Source organism: Lontra canadensis, unplaced genomic scaffold, assembly GCF_010015895.1.
Source record: "Lontra canadensis isolate GAN:19392208 unplaced genomic scaffold, GSC_riverotter_1.0 scaffold79, whole genome shotgun sequence".
Classification (NCBI taxonomy): Eukaryota; Metazoa; Chordata; class Mammalia; order Carnivora; family Mustelidae; genus Lontra; species Lontra canadensis.
The window spans coordinates 832,244-851,450 of NW_022631073.1; the positions used below are offsets into that span (position 1 = coordinate 832,244).

The 19,207-nt window shown below is 61.5% G+C and overlaps 1 protein-coding gene across 2 annotated transcripts in view; it reads right to left on the reverse strand.

Moving 5' to 3' along the window:
* INPP5A (inositol polyphosphate-5-phosphatase A) overlaps positions 1 to 19,207 on the reverse strand; it is a 166,431-nt gene that overhangs the window by 107,141 nt on the left and 40,083 nt on the right. For both annotated transcript variants that reach the window (XM_032882052.1, XM_032882053.1), the window contains exon 2: positions 11,758 to 11,799. In XM_032882052.1, coding sequence (XP_032737943.1) covers positions 11,758 to 11,799 — 42 coding nt within the window. The remainder of the gene's footprint in view (positions 1 to 11,757; positions 11,800 to 19,207) is intronic.

Here is a 19,207-nt window from a genome sequence, read left to right on the forward strand (position 1 = left end):
ACCTCGAGCGTGCCAAGTCCACTGTGTGCCAACTACAGCCCCGCAGAGTTATGAAAACATCTTAATTTCCACCAAGATACTAATCCACTGTGGTCCACGAACTGGATCAGGAGACTGCGGGAACATCGGAACGCAGACCCGATATTCAGGGACGTGCCGGAGTTCCTGACCATCTTCGTAGGTGTCACAGTGACACGGGTGACACTTTCAATTCTTCCAGAGACTCAGGCTGACATGCTGACGTGTGACGTCATGCTGCCTGGATTTCGCTTCAGTGACTGGGGGTGGACACGGGGCACGTGACAGGCCTGGCTTTGAGCTGGAAACTGAGCGAGGGTAGCGGGCACCAAGGGACAGCGTCCTGTTGCCCCTACTTCATGCACATTTTAAATTCACGTGATACTTCGTTCACCGTGCTCACTGTTTAACTCGGTGGGAGCAAGGCCAGAAACCGCCTGCCGCCCAGGGCCCCGGAGCTGGACGGGGAGCCCGTCGGGATGACGGGAAATGCATCCATCCGTCTTGGGTCTTCCCTGGTTCCTTAACAGCAGGGCAAGGGGGAAACAGGCCCCAGGCCTCTTGCTTGTCAGCTCTGGGGGAGGGCAGGTGCCTGTGCTCTCTGCCTGAGCATCCGTCAACCCGTCACTCAAAGACCCAAGAACTTCATTTTAAAACAGATGTAATTACGGCACATGGTGAGAAACTCAAAATAGCTCGTTAGGAATCCTAATTTTAGTGACACACTGTGGAAAATTTCACCAACAGAAAAACAGTATTTCCTTTGCAAGTGAGTGAAGCTGTGGGTACTTCAGGAGGCAAACATAAGGGTTCCAGAGAGCCGTGAGTGGCCCTGGCTGGGAGGCAGGCGGAAGCCAGGAGACAGGCTCTGCTCACCCCCAGGGGACGATGCCAGAACACGCCCTCCATCGTGCACTCTTACCAATCCATACCCCAGGGCCATGGCCACTTCTGCTGCCATGTCCTCATGTGACAAAACATACCGCAGGAGCTGGTGCCCTGGGGGACACGTGTGCCCTGGGGGACACGTGTGTCCTCGGGGTTGGGCCAGCAGCTGCCCGGTGCCTGACAGCTGGCTCTCTGGGGGCAAAGCCCCGACTGGTTGAACGTACCCGTTTCCACGGCATAAAGGCCCCCCGTGGCCTGAGCTGAGCTCCTGACGTGACGGCACTGAACGTGGGATCTGGGCGATGCTTGGTGACGTCCCCCCCCCCAGACGGCAGCACGTGTAGTACGATTACCAGGATGTGGTGATGGGGGGCGGCTACTATCTGTGGTTGGGAGTCACTGACTCAGCCACGGGGCTTCTGGTCATGCTGTGTGGAGCAGCCGGGGCCCAAAAGCAGCGGGTTCTCCGCGGCGTGCGGGGCGCAGGGTGCGGTGGCGCCGTGGGCTCTCCAGAAGGCCCACCTGCTCGCACGGAGTCCTGCTCTGTCCTTCCCGGCACAGACCCCGGGCCTGGTGCCCTGGGCTGCTGAGCGTCCACTTCCTGGACGGCCGGCCTCGGACAGTCGCTCGTGCGGTCAGTGAGGGCACCGGGAGTGGGCACCAAGCACAAGCCAGACAGAGGTGACGGGTGGCGTGGGTTCGACACCACCACACGGGCTGTGGGCGCAGAGCTCTGGCCCTTCCCCACGCCCCCGGCAAGGAGCTTGGGGCCCTGGTGATCCCGGGCAGGGATCCCTTCAGGGCCGATGACACAGGCACCTTGAGGACAGGAGAAGAGCCCCCCACGGGCGGGACAGAGAGCTGTGTTACTTCTGGGTGGAAACACGTCTCGGTAAACAAACTGCGGGCAGGTGGTCTCCAGGCCCCAGGCAGGTCCGTGTGAGCAGACACGTGCCTCTGCCCACAGGGCCTCCACTCAGCTGGGTCCATCCCACCTGATGGTGACACTGGCGTGTCCTCACCGGGACAGCAAGCAAGTCATTGCCTCAAGTGCATACTTGCTTCGCCAAAATTGTACCAAAAGAAAAAAAAAAAAAGCTTCTGATAAAGATACACGCATTCTTTCATCAGAAAGATCAAGAAAAATATTTTGGAAAAGAGTGAATTGGAAACGTGAGCAAGAAAGCAGCTAAGGCAGCGTCAGGTGCACACGCACACGCAGCCCCTTCCAGCCCTCCTGACGCCGCGCAGGTGGCCCAGGAAGAAGGCAGCCTCGGGCCCAGGAAAGCCGCGAGGCGGCTGCGCCCAGCCCACCGGCCCCTCGTGGGCCAGGAGTCAGCGCCAGAAATAGCAGCAGCCACCGAGTTAGGCTTTCTGTGGAGAGAGCAGCTGAGTGACCTAAAAAGGAATTACATCCTGCACACGGGCCGGTGGAAGCCCGATGGCCAAGATAAGAGCGGAAAGGGGACGAGAGAACGTCTTGAGAGAAAAGCTATTCACCAAGTCTACTTGCACAACACGCTCCTCCTGAAGACCGTCTGCCCACCCCCGGCCGGGGCGCCTCGGCCTCGCCCCGGGCTCGGGGGCTGCGCTGGGCGGGCGCAGGGGGAGGCCAGGGACGGCTCCCAGGAGGAAGCCCAGATTCGGCCTCCCCCGCCCTGACGGGCTGCCGTCCCGTGGTCCACACCCCGCACACGGCCACCGGCCGGACTGCCAGCAGCCAGCTGTGCGGACGGCAGGCTCTTCTCCCCACAAGCCGCACACAGACGGCCACACTCCGTGGCCCCACCGGCCGACCGGCGAGGGGTCTCCCGGAGCCTGTGTGGGGCCGGACCCGGGCTCCACGCCCGCAATGGGTGCGGCCTTGCTGTCGACCCAGAGCTCGGGGCTGGAGTTCCCTCTGTGCCTGGCACCGGCCCGGCCGCGCCCACACAGTGGACCACAGCACCGAGCTGTGGCTCCGGGAGGCTGGACCGGCCACCGTGCCGGACGCACGTGTACCTGGGTCTGCGCAGCTGGGCAGGAGACCGCTCCTGCTACAGACCCAGAATGGGGAACGTGCTTCAATTTTAACAAAACTTGTTGCTTTAGGACATCAAAGCTCTACTGGTCAATTTTAACCTAGAAAGCGCTTTCACCCGCCTGAGGCAGGAGCAGTACCAGACCGGGTCCTCGGCAGACGTGGTGAGGACCCCTGCCTGCTTCACACACACTCACTTGGCTTCACACTGGCCAGCAGTGGACACAGCCCCGTGGTCACCGCTCAAGACACCTCGGTACCCCTCCTGGAAACCCCCTTCCCAACACCCACCCACCACTTCCACAAGGCCCCTTCTTTGAGCCATTTCTGCTTGCAGGAGACTGTGATCCCAGGACCTAAAAGACCCCCAGGGCCCACACCTCGCTCTGACCTTCCCAGTGAGCAGCCCTCCTACCCCGCCCGGCCCCCTAATGATCATCTCCCCTCCCCCTCTCAACCTCCCCAGTGTCCCCCAAGCAAATGGTAGCCCAGAACACAAGTCTGTACCTCCAGAGCCCACCCAGGCGCCAGTAGACTCTGTGCCTCCTTTCCCGCCTGGGCCCTAAGGACTCACTTCCCACCCAAAGCTCCCATGGGTGTTGGCACTAACGCAGCTAGGAACCCTGGATCCCAGATCCAGGCAACTGAGGACTCCCCATTCCTGATGGCTCACAGGCCCCACCCCTGCCCACTGGTCCCACCAACTTCCTCCTTCCTCCTGTGCCCTAATCTGCCCCCGTCCCTGTGGCAGGCGGCTGGCCCTCGACCCGCATGGGCCAGTTCCCTCAGCCTCCCTGCCTCCTGCCTCCTCTGTCCCCTGCCTACTGCCAGGAAGCCACACCCCAGCCTCTTCCAATGGCTGCCCTGTGTCGTGGACCCCTGCCCATCCGTTCCTAGCACCCTGCTTCCTGCCCCTGTGGGCTGCCGTGCCCCTCACCCCAGGCCTCCCAACTCAGCAGCCAGCTTGGCCTTCAGCACCGAGGGGCTGGGGCTCCTGTCCTGCGGCTGTGTAGCCTTGGGCACAGCTCCTGACCCGGCACACCTCAGTTTTCTCATCTGCAGAGTGGGCCTCAGGGGAATAAGGGCCCAGCCCAGCTGGCGACCTCCTGATCAGGAGGTAAGACCCAACTCCGGGCAAGCCTTTGAGACAGAAGAAAATGGAGGTTCGTAAGGAACACAAACTTACAGGTCACCCGGGATCCCGCAGACACCTGTCATCCACAAGTGGGCATTGAACACAGCTACAGAGGCCGGCAAGGGCATGACATCGCGAGCTCCTTCCCACGCCCCCACAAGTTGTGGTGGACGCCAGACCACGTTCTGTGGGCCTGAGGCCGAGAGGTGGGGTCTGGCAGCACCGAATGGGCCCCCAAGGCTGTAAGTGAGGGTCTGCACTCCCTGGACCCCCAGGCAGGGAGAGGGCACCCGGGTCAGGGGTCAGAGCCCCTCTGAGATCCCTGCATCCACAGCCAACCTGCAGCTGCGTCCATGGGCAGATGGGTCCGGTGTCACGGCAGCAGCAGACAGGACGCAGGAGCACGGCTCTGCCAGAGAGTGACAAGGGGCAGCTCACCGCATCTCTCCCCTCCCGTCTGCCATGGTGTTGCTCAAAATGCACCGGGGCAAAATGCAACGGGCCGAGGGGGTCCAACCTGCCAGGGCGGCACGCGGGGACAGGTGGCGGAGTCCACTGACTGACCGGGCCGCGGGCCAGACCTGAATGCGGCGACACGCGGGTTCCCTGACGTGCTACTGACCCAACTTCACTACTTCCTTCCTCCTTTTCCAACGCAGCTCCCAGAAAACTGGGACCACATGCTCTCAGGGCCCTTCTGGGCAGCGCAGGCTCGATCCCACAAGATGGACTTTTGCTGGCCTCCTGCTGGCGTCCTACAAACTCGTCCTCATCTGTAAGAAATCCCAAAATCCGCAGAACCTGCAGCTTTGTAGAGTCCTTTCTGCGGCGAGTCCTTCAACGACGTGGAGCTCTGAAGAGCCATCCCGTGTAGCACTCTGTCCCCCAGTCCACAACACACGCAGGACCAGCTTGCGGGGTGGGCAGGGCCACTGCTCAGGGCACGGGGGTCCAGGCGACACGTCAGTCCATGGTTCATGGTGGCCGGCCGTCCTGAGCCACGGGCCAGGCAGCATGCACCACACGTCCCCAGCAATAACCCCATCATCCCTCCCAAGATCTCAGGGCACAGCTGGCTCGGCCACAACCGCCGCCTGCCCGGAGCCACACAGCCAGGATGGGAGCCACACAGCGAGGACGGGGGCGGCCTGAGGAGGGGGCCTGCCTGTCAGTTCCCGCCGCCTCATCCTGGGGAGGTAAGGAGGGCTCCCAGCTCCAGGCCGTGTCCGCAGACCAGGCACCTCATCGGCCCTGCTTCCGAGCGTCTATTTGAGAGGAACTTCTAGAAAAGCACCATCCTCGCTCCCGGAGAGCACACTGGGAAGCGCGGTGACCCGCGGGAGTGGGAATCAGTACCAGCCACAAAGCCCCCGGGTCACACAGAGGATGGTGGACCCTCCCTCCTCCAGACCGGCAACCTCAGGCCGGTCTTTCCTTCTCTTGCGAATGTGCTGTAAGTGCACCTAAGAAATCTGCCTGGTTCGAGGTCACGAGGACTTTCCCCTAAGACTTCTTCTAGGACTTTTATAGTGTTAAGGTCTACGTTTAGGTCCACAGCTTACCTTAATCTTTGTGAAAGGGGCAGAGGACGGACAATGTGCATCCGCACGGGGAACGACATGGCCGCTGTCCCGGCTCCGTCCGCTAAGTGGGCTTCTGTCTCGCGAGCCGCGGCTAGCCCGTGTCCGTCGCGTGGCCGTACTCCTGGTTCATTTCTGCATCTGTCTTCCGTTCCACTAACCTGTCGCTGTCCTTCTGTCCTTCTGTCCTGCTGTCCTGCTGCAAGTTCACGATATACCTTGGAATGAGAAAGTGGGAGCCCTAAACTTCTGGCTATCCTAGTTCCTTTGTTTCCCCATATAAAGTTTTAGACGTATTTCGCAGACTTCTACCAAAACGCCATGCAGAGATTTCGAGGGGAACGTCGGTGAACGGGGTCTCCGTCGGTGGGGAGCCAGCACGCCCGTGCCAGGGAGTCTCCGTGCCACGAGCAGGGCGTGCCTCTCCGTCTCTTCCTGTCGTGTCCTCGGGTCACGGGTCACACGCGCGGCATCTGCGCCACACCCCACTCCAGCGTGACCATCACGTCCCGTGTGACGCGTCCAGCTGCTCCCGGGGAATAGGAAGATGTTTGCGCACAGCCCTGGACGCTGCTGTCCCCGCGGGCCAAGTCTCTGTGGTTTCCTCAAGGCCCCAGCAGCCGGGGGTGCGTTGCCCGCACGCAGGGTCTCACCCCTTCCTTCCAGTCTTCAGGGCTTCCGCGTCCTCGCCTCGCCCCTGCCCGTGCCAGGACCCTCGGGACCACACTGGGCGGGAGAGGGGATGCCAGGTGCCCCTCCGTCCCCGGTGGCTCTGCGGTCAGCTGTGGGCTCCGAAGACGCTCTCCGCAGGCTGCGGAGGGCCCGTCGGTCCTCAGTTCGCGGACGGTCTCCAGCGGAAAGTTCCAGGATCGGGCCTGAGGCTTCGTGAGCGCATGTGGAGGTGACCGGATGGCTCGTCCCTGAGAGTCTGTTCACACATGGATTTCACGGACCGACTCTGGCCTCTTCCGCGGGTGACGAGGCACGGACGCTGTGACGTGTGCGCGTGTGCACTGGCCGACACGGCGGCGTCAGAGCTCTCTGCTCTGTAGCGGTCCCGCGGGAGACACGGGCAGGTACTCACGCCTCCGGTGCCGTGGTCTCGGGTGAGGGACCGTGGTCACCTGGGCTTCCTGCACGTTTCTGAACAACCGTGAATGTTTCTTGCTTAAATGTTGGACAGAACTGGCCGGGGAAACCACACGGCCCTGGAGGTTTTGTTGGAAAGTGTCGGCAAATGTTCGTGGAGCAGAGACTGCACGTATCTCCTCTCGACTATAAGCTCTGAGGCTTCATTTTTCCAAAAATATGTTCCTTTCATGTAAGTTTTCAAACGTATCAGCATACAGCTGCCCCCCTAGTCCCTTATCTCTTTAACACCTGCCAGATTTTTAGTGATGATGCCCCCCCATCAGACTTCCGAAATGAGTGCTTTTGTCTTCTACCTTCAGAAATTAGATGTGGAAAAGCAAGTTAAACCCAGAGTAACCAAAAGAAAGGGAAAACTTAAAAAGCAGAAGTCAGAAAGAGAAAGCAGAAACACAGCAGACATCCTAAAACCCAGAGCAGGTTCTCCGAGACCCATAAAACTGATAATCCTGTAGCCACACTCCTGTCTGGTTTTCTCCTCCGCAGGGTCCTATTTTCCTGTGTCCTTGCCCGCCTGGTGGTCTCTGATCGCTGTAACAGTGACCCTGCGGCCACCTTGCTAGGCGCCCCCGCCAGGACACCCCCTCGGGCAGTAGGTGGGGCGGCCACAGGGCAGCTCTGACCCTCTCCAGGCTCACTGCGCAGCCTAGCCTGGGGTCTGATGTTTGAAGACCACAGGCTAACAGGTATTTCCCAGTTTTAATTTGTTTAAGGTGCAGGTTCGGTGCCCATTCCTTCAAGTTGCCTGGAAGAAGGCACTGTTCATCACATCACTTCTACCGCTATTGTCAGGAAAACTCGGACAGCAAGCAGACAACACGTCTGGTTGAGATCCCTGAACTTCCTTATCACTGGGCTGTTCCACAATTCGGTGAATTCTGGAGGCTGATAACAACGCAAACACTCCGGCCGCGAGAACCCTGTGTCTGGTGGAAAACGGGTTCCTGCGCCTGGTGTTCCTTTCTTAGGCCAAGTCGCTGGGCACTTGGAGAGCCTGGCTTTCCCCTGTGGAGTCTTGTTTGAAGCAGGTCTAAGGTCTTACTTTTTCTGCTTCTCTCACTAATAAATACTTACTACGTGATTCCAACACTTGCTCGATTTAGGTTTGTAGCAAAGATGTGTAACCGCCGTAAAATTTATGCATCACAGCAGACTCGAAACAACCCAGGAGCCCATCAACAGAACAACGACTTAGAATGACGGCCTGTCCAGCTAATGAGACACTCTGAAGCCAATGAAACAGGTCGTGTGCACTCATTTGCACGGACGTCCCAGCTTGCCGAGAAAAGAGTAAGCCGAAAACATCCCCTTATCTGGGACCTGCTAGGGGCCGTCCCGCTTCCCCGGGCACACGCCAGCGAGATGTGCCCAGGGACAGGGGCATCCAGCCCAGGGGCCGGACAGGGAGCAGGATCCTGAGCTGCGCGCTCTGCCTCGTGCAACCGAGAAAGCCGCGCTGACCACACAGCATGCGCCACACGCACTCGCAGGTCTCAGGGGAGGAGCGAGCAGGACGGCCTGCGTATCGGCAGACAGCCGCGAGCACGCCACCGCCCCAGAGGGAGAGGAGGTCCCACTGACGGCCCGGAAGGCTCACCTGCGGCTCTGAGAGTTCAGGGCAGAGCCGGCCCGCAGGACGGCCGCTCTGGCGAGAGCCGTCCTGAGAACCCCAGCCCGGGAGGCCTCCTTCTTCCCAGCACCGCCCCTGGGCCACCCACGGGGCCTCCGGCTGTCCCTCCCGTGTGACAGGCACTCCCAGGACAGGGAGTCTGGCTCTCCGGGCTGGTGGCCTCTCCTGCTCCTTGCAAGGGTGGTGATGCCATCACGGGCAGGCCTCATGACCTCGTCCAACCCTACTCAGCCCCAAAAGGCCCACCTCACACCCTTCAGCGCAGGAACGTGGCGGGGACACAAAGCTGGAGGCCCAGGCAGATGTGGAGCCCGTGTTTCTAGGGGGAGACAAACACCTCAGTACCCGACAGACACAGACTGCGAGTCTGGACGGCAAGGACAAGTCCACGGAGCACAGTGAGAGTGTGGGGGAGGCCAAGAGGGACCAGGAGGAGCCTCTCTTGGGGAGGGGTGGCAAGGGCAAAGATTGGGAAAGTGGGGGGGCAGGGAGAGGGAAGGTGGGGACGTCCAGGTTAGAGCAAGCACAGAGGACCAAAACACCTGGCCTATCTGGGGACAGAGCGCGTCGGAGACGGAGCAGAGAAGGCCCCATACGGACCCTGGGCTCTCACAGGGGACAGAAACACAGAGCCAGTCGACCTGAGCTGTGGTCTCGGGGAGCTCTCTGCCACTCACAGAGCATAGAACGGGGATGTGGCCGGGCCCTGGAGGAGGTTCTGGGTGGACCAAGGGGGCACAGAAGGGCCGGCTGGCATGGAGGTGGGCGAGCACAGGGACTGGCTCCTGGACTGGGGCCTGTGCTCCCCAGCGAGGGGAAGAGTCGTGTCACCAGCCACAGGCCCAGGGGTCTCTCAGGGAGACTGGACAGGGAGGGGCGTGGGGAGGTCAGCTGGGTGACACCAGGCTCGACCCCCTCGGTGCCACAGCCGCCCTCAGGACCGAGTCCGCGAGGCCTGGTCATCAGCAGCGTCCGAGGCTCATCAGAACTAAGGGTGGAAACCCCGGCAGTATTTCCTCCCGTTCCCTGCACTTTTACAGAGATCGGGGGTTACAGAAAAAGCAAAAATTAATCCGTGTTCTAAAGGCACGGATGCTGGGTTCAGTTCCTGCGTCTATAAAAGCAGCGCATCAGATGCTGTGTCGAAAACAACACAGCTGCGTAGCGGGAGCTCTCGGGTTAAACGTTCCCTTGAAGAAGGCAGTGACTGGCCTTGGCCCCCGCAGACCCGCTCCCTCTCTGCTCGGGCCAGCCCAACAGCTGGGATCAGCTGGCTCATCACCCCAGGGGTCCGGTCAGCCCCAAACGTGTCAGGGGACTTGCGGTAAATTCTTACTTCCAAGAATCATCCCTGAAAATTCTCTGCCAGGGGAGGTCTTCCTTCTGAAGAGACTTTTGCTCATACACCAGAATAAGCCGCCCTCCAACCGGCCACACCGCCACGCAGGGTCCTCGCTCTCTGCCAAGGCTCCGTGCTCCAGGAAGGCCTCCGGGAAGGACACCCGGGGCTCTGGGAACAGAGCCTGAGGGAAACAGCAGGCGTGTGCCCTTCTGAGTTCCAGGTTCCGGAAACAGCCTGACATGGCTCGTGTGCAGCGAGAAGGCTCAGGAAGGGGGACACCTGTGACCTGCAGTTTTCCAGGGGTCAGAGTCGCAGAAAGCCCAGCTGTCCAGCCTGGACTCACTCGCAGGCCTCGGGTGGTCTGGCTGCCTCAGCACACCCCAGGGACCACGACGTCAGCAGAAGCAGAAAAAACTTGCAAACGCGCACTGACCGTCAGCTTGGGGCTGTCGGGCACTCTGCACCCCTCCCAGCACAAGGCCACTCACTTGCCCCTCCAAGACGGGCACCTAACAGAGATCTCAAACTCCGCGCCTGCCTTTGAGAGACTGAAGGGGCTCAGCTTCGTGGGCGGCTGCTCCAGCCCAAACCGACACAGGCCCAGGGAGCCCGGAGAGGACGGGGGGCGCCACAGGCAGAGGGGCCCCTGAGCCCGTCCAGAGCCCGAGGCTAGTGCTTGGCCAGGAAGGGCCCTTGCCTTCACCCACTGGGCCGGCTTCCTGCCTGGAGCTGAGCCGCCCGGGCCGGGGAGCCCTGGGCAGGGCAGAAGGCTAGCGGAGGAAGGGCTGAGAGCCCACCGGCCTCTGCCAGGAGCCTCCAACAGCCTTCCACGTGCCCATCCCAGAAGACGCTCCCCCCAGAGCTTCCCTCACGTGCTGAGGATCTGCCTTCTGTCCCCGCCAAGAACCAAGCACACACCTGGCAGGCAATATGTGTGGGATGGGTGAGGGAGAGGCCCCACCTCCAGACACCCCGGGAGGACACACCTCGCTGGGCACAAGGGATGGAAACGTCTGCCCGAGGCTCTGCCCTCTGGGTGCCTGCTGTCCCCCGCAGAGTGGGACCAGCATCTGCCCCCACCCGCCCTGCACTCTGAGCCTCTACCAGGTGGGTCCCACAGCCGCCCTGGACCCCCAGCAGGGACGGCAGGCCCTGGAGCAGCCCACTGGCCTGCTTTCACAGGCCAGAGCCTGGACGTTGCCAGGAGCAGGCAGGACACAGCCCACGCCCCAGTGGACCCGTTGCTATGCCGGCCCCTCTGCCCCTCAGACCTCAGCTGGCCGGACCCCGAGGCCAGGGGAAGGGAGGCCCAGGCCTTCCCCAGTATCTCCTGTTGTGTCCTGTTGCCAAAACATACTCACGGGCTCAGCAGAGCCGCGGAAGGGCAGGGGATGGACCCCTGCCGCTCCTCCCCCACCGCCCCACCTGTGCCGTCCTCCTCCCGGCTGTCCTCCCGGCAGATCCAGGCACCCCCTGTCCCAGCCACACTGGATGCCCGGCCACTGGGCTCCTCTCACCCACAGGTCTGCCCACGAACCCCACCCCCATCTCATAGCGGCCTTGCCGATGCCCCCCCGAGGGTCCCAAACACACACACGTCACGTGCCCAACCCCACCCACCAGTCACCGTGCCCGTCCCCCAGACACGTGACTGCCCTTGGCTGGGCCCATGCTCTGGAGCACAGCCGTCTGACCAAGGCCCTCCGTGCGGCTTTGCCGCCTTTAATACGCATCCACAGGACCATCTGGAAAGGCGTCCTCGGGTCTCCAGAAGCTTTCAGTGGCCTCCGCCCTCCAACAATGCAGAGACCCCTGCCCGGGGCCTCGGAATCCTGGCCGGAGGAGGGAGGTCTGGCAGGAGCCTCGGAGGAGGAACGGGACGCCCATCACTGTCAGCCCCGGGACAGCGCAAGCCCACACGATTTGGACAAAACACGGCTCCCACAGAAACAGAGCCCTCACGGCAGAAACGCCGGGTCTGAGAGTACTTCTTACCTGATAAAACTCCCGAAGCCAGTTCTTCTGCAGAGTTTCTGGCTGTAAATCAAGAAGGAAAAGAGACAGTCAGACCACTGGACAGCCCAAAGGAGCCACGAGCAGAAGCTAACGGTCTTCACCGAGACCTGCCGCAGGCCTCACGGTGCGGCACACCCCACGGGGGGACCTCCCACCCCCAGGAGGGAACCCAGCTCAACAGGGCAGGTGCTCTCAGGCACAAAGCTGTCCAAGCGACAGGCAGGCCCCACAGCACCCACCCCTTCACCCTGCTCGATCCCCACGGGGGTCACAGGAGGGACACCCCATCACCAGGCCGGGGTCTGCCACGGGACGGCACAGCAGGTACTGGCCCGAGGGGAGCCTCTGTCCTTAAGGGGCAGGGCTCCAGCCGCAACCCTTGGGCCGGCGTCCAGGACGAGGCAGACGCAGAGGGCCCCAGGGGTGGGCTCCAAGCCCTGGGTGCTCTGGGGAAAGGGCTGCCCAGAACACTCCGTCTCTTCTGGCGGGCATCCCCGCTGCGGGTCGCGGACCAGCGGCCACCAGCCAAGAGGGCACGTGCCCACCCGACCCCAACCTCGGACAAGGCACTGAGACGAAGCATGGGGTGAGACCAGGCAGGAGGGAGTCCGACGGTCTGCAGCACGACTGCTCTCCGAGACCCGGCGCACATGACCCAGGTACGCCGATGCCCGGATGGTGACCGTGACGCTCTCATACCACGTGCTCTCACCACAGTTCAAAACACAGAGCCAGCCCCAGCCCAGAGGTCTCTGCCCGGAGCCCAGATGCTCCCCACAACCCGGAGCGCATCTCCTGCAGCTGAAGTGCAGGAAGACGGAGCTGCAGACTGAGTCGCAAGGGGACGGGGCCCGGCCGCGGAATGAGCGCCTGCGGGCCACAGGAGGGGACCGCGGAGGCTCGCCCCCCGACCCCGCCGCCTTCCCTGCAGAGGGCAAGGAGGAAGCTGCCCCCAAAAGACAAAACCTGGGCAGGTTGAGGCAGAATGAGCAACGAGCACACGGAGAGGGGTTTTACACCGCCTGCCGTCAGGGACACACAGATGCGCCCACGGAGGCCACGGCTCACCCCCCGGGGCTGTTGAAATCAAGAGGGACGGCGGTGGTGTGGGGCGGATGTGGAGGAACGGGAGTCTACAGACGCTGCGGGGTCCGGCGGTCCCTCAAGTGCAGGAGAGAGTCACGGGGACCCGGGCACCAGCACGCTCGCAGGCACAGGCCGTGGTCGCCAAAAGGCGGGAATGGCCCAGATACCCACCCACGGACAAACGGATGAAGCGTCGTCCATCCACACAAAGGACAATGACAGGACCCTAAAAAGGAACAAAGCCCTGACTCCGGCTACAACATGGGTTAGGGCACTGTGAAAGCAGCCAGACACAGGACCGTGGGTCCATGCTACGGACAGTCCACGCAGACAGGAAGCAGACTGCTGCAGGCCACCAGCGCTCCTTGGGAGGGACAGAAATGCTCTAAGAAGGACCACGGTGGTGGCCGCACAGCTCCCCCACGGGCAGCGCCGGGCCACAGCCTGGAGAGGAGCAGCGCTGGCCCACGGCCGCCAGAGGAAGAGGACTCCCAGGGCCCGGGACACACACCCAGGAGCCGGCAGCCGCTGCCCAAGCCCAGCCCAGTCTTGGTGAGGACACGCCAGGGTGACAGCCACCTTTCAAGGCCTTGAGACGAAGAAGAAGACCCGGCCGCGTGACTCTGGTCCTGGACCCAGCTCCCGCGGGATGGCCCGCCGCGGCTCTGGACAGAGTACCTGGGACTGAGGACAAACGCCAACGCGTCTTTTCTCTTCCTCCCTCCTCATAGGCTTACAGTCACCGCACCTGACTTTCATATTTTTAAACTTAGTTTTAAAAAGCTCAAGCCAGAGATCAACCATGAGAGCGCTGCGTAGACCGTGGCAACACTGTCACCTCCGGTCACGGTGTGCCCTGGAGAGAGAGGATGACGAACACGGAAAACTGCTTGTGGGCTGTACGACAGCTGCAGAGAAGCCAGAAAGAGAGCCACAGTTCACACGTGCCCCACTGCACGCACGCCCTCACACGCACTCATGTGCATACACGCGCACGCGTGCACACCGGCACGCACACCTGTTGGAAAGCCCCGAGGCCAGGGCTGGACAGTGCAGGGTTCAGAAGGTTTCCACTGACACGAGGATCAGCACTGCCAAACACGCCCCGCAGTGAGGCAGAAAGTGCTAGATCTGCAGAGCGGCCCGCGTGTCTGAAGCGCGGACTTTCCAAAGCGACTCAATTTTAAGCCGTGACGTGCCGTCGGTGACAACCCTGGCGGCAGCTCTGGGGAAGGAGAAGGGAAGCTTCGGGGTCCCTGTCACGAAGTAGACGTGGCGCTGACCACAAACACGGCGAAGGCCGCACCACAGAAGGGGAGCCACGTCACACCTATGCCACGTACGGGCGTCAGTGCGAACGCGGCACGTGAAAGACCGACACGCCACGGCCGGGCGGCTGTTCCACGAATGCACGGACGGTTCGATGCCAGGGCAGCCGCCGACGCAGCCGGCCGAACCGGTTATGGCTACAGGTCACTGAGAAGGTCAGGACTCCGGGCACAGCTCGAACGGCGACGGCGTGCGAGCCGCACTCCCGCCCTCACACGGACTCCTCTCGACCTGCCAGGGAGGGGAGCGGCTGGCCAACCGCCACCCCGAAGTCCAGAGACACAGACCATGAGAGGGGCAGCCCAGACCCACTGTCCCGGGGAAGACGCTGAGCCAACTCCCCGCGGGAAGACACCACCGCTCACTTGATGAGCTGCGGGAGCGGAGTGCGGACAAGGGGGTGAGAGGCTCCCTGGGACCACGGTTTCCAGGACGGCCCCACGTGTTGGTAGGTTTTACCTCCAGGCATCTTAGCCGGTACTCACGGTCTGGATCAGACAAGGATCCCTGGAGAAAGACCCTCTCTTGGTTCTGGCAGGGGACAGGAGGAGGAGCCATGGGGAGACACACCCTGGGAGCTCTGCACACCAGAAGCCTGCCTTATGGGAGAAGTGGCTTCACCAGCACCTTAGCCCGCCCCTGGAAAGGGTGCTTCCTCCCAAGCTGCCTGCCTGGCACATGGAAGGGATGGACGAGGAGGAGGCACATGTAGGGGAGCCACATGTTCTGTAGGGGCACAGAACAGGGACACAGGCACACCAACCGTCCAAGACTTAGTCACAGACCATAGAGCACTCCCTTCCCCCGTACCACACCCCCACACCAACAGGGCACTGGTGCAGTGGGGATGACACAGACCACCCCGAGAAGTCAGGGAGCACGTCCAAAGACGGACGTGAGGACCGCAACACCGCAGCCGTAGCACACACCGACCAGGGCCCAGAGCTGCGCCACATTAACGGAAGGCGTCCCGCGGCCTCAGCGGCTCTGACGTGATTCTTCGGGTCCCGCTTTCGGCAAGAAATTACAGGGCAGAGTAAAAGGCAAGGGGCAAGTAACAGCGTAAAGACAAAATGCATCGGGTATGACCCAGACTTGGGACTGTCAGAAGGCGGATTCAGAGCAGACTACAGGCTCCGATGGAAACTGTGGAGAGCACAAAAGGACAGGTGAGTCACACAAGCAGTGCGACAGAATCTCTAAGAGTCCAAAGCAACTACTAACATCAAAACCACGGTAGCAAGAATGCCACTGACGGGCTCATTAGCACCCTGGACACGGCCCAGGGAACAAGCAGCTTGAAGACGCGTCAACAGAAACTTCCAAGACAAAAACACTGAAAAAGCTACAGAACATCCAAGAACCTAGAGACAATCTCACGTAATGCAGGCTTCAGAAGAAGACAGAAAAGACTGGAAAACACTGCTGAGGTACTAAAGGCTGAGAAGTTCAAAATTAATGGCAAACACAAACCACAGATACAGGGAAGCGGGGAGAACACTCAGTGGCTTAGATTCCAGCCATGCCCCTTGCGAGCACACAACATTCAACTGGAGGGACGACAATGACACGGTGCGTCTGGGAAGAAGGAAAAACAGAGGCACACCGAGTCCACCAGGAACAGGGACAGGTGTTCCAGCACCTTCCGCAAGCCACGCAAGGAAGGAGAGAGTCACAGGGGATGGGGAGGAAGCCCACCAGCCCAGGATTCTGCATCCAGCAGAACAATCTCCCCAAAAGTAAGGAAAAATAAAGACATTCTCAGATGAACAAAACTGAGGAAATCCGTCACCAGTAGACCCGCCCTATAAATAATGTTTTAAAAAGTTCTTCGGAGAGAAGGAAAATTATACAGGTCAAAATTGTAGATGTGCGTGAAGAAAAATGGAGAAGAAATAAATGAAAGTTCTCCAGTAAAAGTCTGCAACCAGGAATGACCAAGTGTCAACGAACCGGGAAGTGGCTGTCAGGTCCCGCGGCGCCCGCACACGCCCCACCCCGTGTGCACAGAGAACCCCTCCCCTGGGGTGCGGGCACCCATGAAAGTGATAAGATGTCACTCCCTTGATCAGGTCATGTCTGTGGCAAAGGTGGAAGGTTTCTGCAGATGTAATTAAACCCCGAGAATAGCTGATCTTAAGTTAATCAAATGGGGTGTTGTCCTGGGTTGGTCTGACCTTATCGGACATGAGCGGGCACCCTTCGGGAGACTCTAAAGGTTGCAGATGAGCAGGGGACCGGCTCTCGCCTGCGGAAATGGCCTGCCCTCGGCCCCACCTCAGCAAGGAAATGAAATGTGCCAAACCCAGGGGCGCTCAGGGGACCCTGGCCCTCCTGAGATCGCAGCCGGGAGGGCCCGGACGTCCCCCCACAGAGATGAGAGAGACACAGTGCTTGCGCCGAACCACAGCTTGCGGGACTCACGCACAGAAAACGAGCACATGTCCCTGGCCTTGTATGCAGGTGCAGGACAGGCGCACGATCACGGTGAAACGTTTCGCCCCTCGGATTTCCCTGTGGCGTAAGGTCTACGGGGAGGTCCAGTTCAAAACCGTGCCCTCGTAGTGAACGCGCCGTCTTGACAGGTTGTGGAAGGTCTGGGACGATGGCCCCGCACTGCACACCTGTTGGCGGGTCCCCCAAGCTCGGCACAGCCCCTCCAAAGTTCACACGGGCAAACCAGGACTCAGAGTCCACGCTGCATGGCTAAGGAGGACAACACACTCAGCCACAGTGGGGACCCCGCGCAGGATGGAAGGACAGACGTCACACCGAGCGAGAACGTGCGTGCGGTCAGCCCCACGAAGAATGGATCTTCCTAACACCAGACTAGTCCTAAAAGATCTGACAGAAAACAGTGGGAGAAAAGATCTCCAAGTTCACTGACATGCGTGAGAACATGTTCACCTTCTTTCCAGACTGGAGCCGGCCAGCTGGGTGTCCTGGGTGGGGCAGGGCGCGCCCGGCGTCTTTGCTGGGTACAGCTGGCCGCACCCAACAAGACAGGCAGGCAGAGCTCCCAGCACCCTGCAGGCAGGTGGTCTTGGCACTCCGCTGGGGCCCGTGGAGGCAACTGGGCGCCGTGACTGCAGACGGACGCAGGCGCCTTCGTTCCCAGGGAGACACCTCTCTGGTGACCACGAGAAGCGCTAGGGTGGGAAATCGACCGGCTTTGTGACACCTTTACGGCTGTCAGGATGCTCCAATGACCTGCTAAGGACCCCTCCCCTGCCGCTGGCCCTGCCCGGTGGGGGGATGGGCAGTGCGGGGCCCCGGCAGGACGCAAGCAGGGACCACAGTGCAGCCTCGGGGTGCGGCCCCGGACCCCCAGCAGCCGTCTGGCCTCTCAGCGAGCACGCCGCTGCTCACCTCTCTCCACACCCGGCTGGGGGCGTCCCCACAGACCCTGCAGGGGCTCCCCGAGGGTGTCAGCATCACAGACCCCACAGCACCGGGTCTGGGGGCCCATCCCGCCCACCCTGGCCAGCCATCACAGCGTCCCTTGGAGTAAGGCCTCTGCTCTGGCTGAAACCAGGCCCCTGCCGCCCGCACACACAGGCTCTCCTCCGCCAGCCCCAGCTGCACCCCTGGCCCGAGGGCACCCGCTGCTGCCCCCTGGGTCCCCAATCATCCTCTGACGGGCTACAGAGAAGAACTCAGCTCTCGGTGCCGCAGGGAGGCCCGGAATCCGAACCCCAGCTCCCCGCAGGGCGGGGGAGGCCCGGCTCTTCCAGCCCAGGGCTCTGGCAGCAGCAGAGGTGACAGCGCCGTCTTCCGACAGGACAGAGACAGAACCAGCTCTGGGAGTCCCCTCCTCACAGCACACCTTCCTGGGACAACCACCTCAGGTCAGGAACCCGCACGGACGCCTGCCGGGCACGCCGGGAGTTTCCAAACTGCAAACACCTTTCTCAATTCAGAGAACCTGCGAAGTGAACACTGCGCATCCCAGAATCCACAAAATAAGGCAAAAATGTGTGTGTTCAAATCCATGAAGTGCGGCAAACGTGCACCTGACTGCTGAGTGTGTGACCCGCGGAGTGCCGGGAGAGCGCTATGGTGGCGCGTGACGTCAGTCTCAGCCCTAGGGGGAGGCTGCAGGTGCCACGACGGGGCCGGCCGCGCGACAGTCACTCTGCGCCCCAACCCCCGCCCCCCGCCACACCACAGGTACACCTGCCTGCCCCGGGAGCGCCACCCCCGCCAGTCCCGGCCGTCCTCTCACGGCAGAGACCAGCTTGTGAAGAAAGGACACAGGGACCCCTCCCCCATCGCTCTCACTACCTCTGTGTCTCTCACTGTCTCTGTCTCTGCCTCTATCTTGCTCACGTCTTCCCCGCTTGACCCTTGCAGGCAGCAAATGCCGCGAGGGCTCACAACCGCCGACAGCACAGGTGTAGACTTAGAACCTGCAGGGACGTCTGGAAGGAGGTCGTCCTTGGAAGGAAGCCAAGGCCTGGGCTGTGAGGCAGAGAACATGCTGGAAGCGGAGCAGCCGCCACAGGAGGGAGACGCCCACCCACTGTGAGGCCAGAGGGTAGGGAGCAGCCCCTCTCAGGACTCACCTCGGGGGGAGGCAGGGCCATCGGGCCAGACCTTCCAGCGGAAGGTGCGGCGGGGCAGCAGGACACTGGGAAGCCCCATTCTGAGCCCCACCCAGGCGGCTGGTGTCCACGTTGCCGGCTGACTCACGTGGCTCGGGCACGGCTACCGTGAGGAAGAGGGCTGCTTGGCTCTAAAAGGACCGGGCTCGGGGCAGGCGTGACCCACGCTGGTCCTGCAGACGGCCTCCCCGACCAGCTAGTGCGACCCTGGCCAGTGGCGGCGGCGGCTCCCGTGTTCCCAGACCAGGTCTGCCAGCCCAGAAACTCATTTTTCTCAAATACTGCCTTAAAACTTTCAAATACGAGTCATTTAAAATAAACGAGTGCCAGGGGCTCCCTAACCCTGTACGCACAGCGGGCCAAGCCTCCTGGGGACGCACCCGTGGGGTGGGCTCTGGTCCATGCCGCCC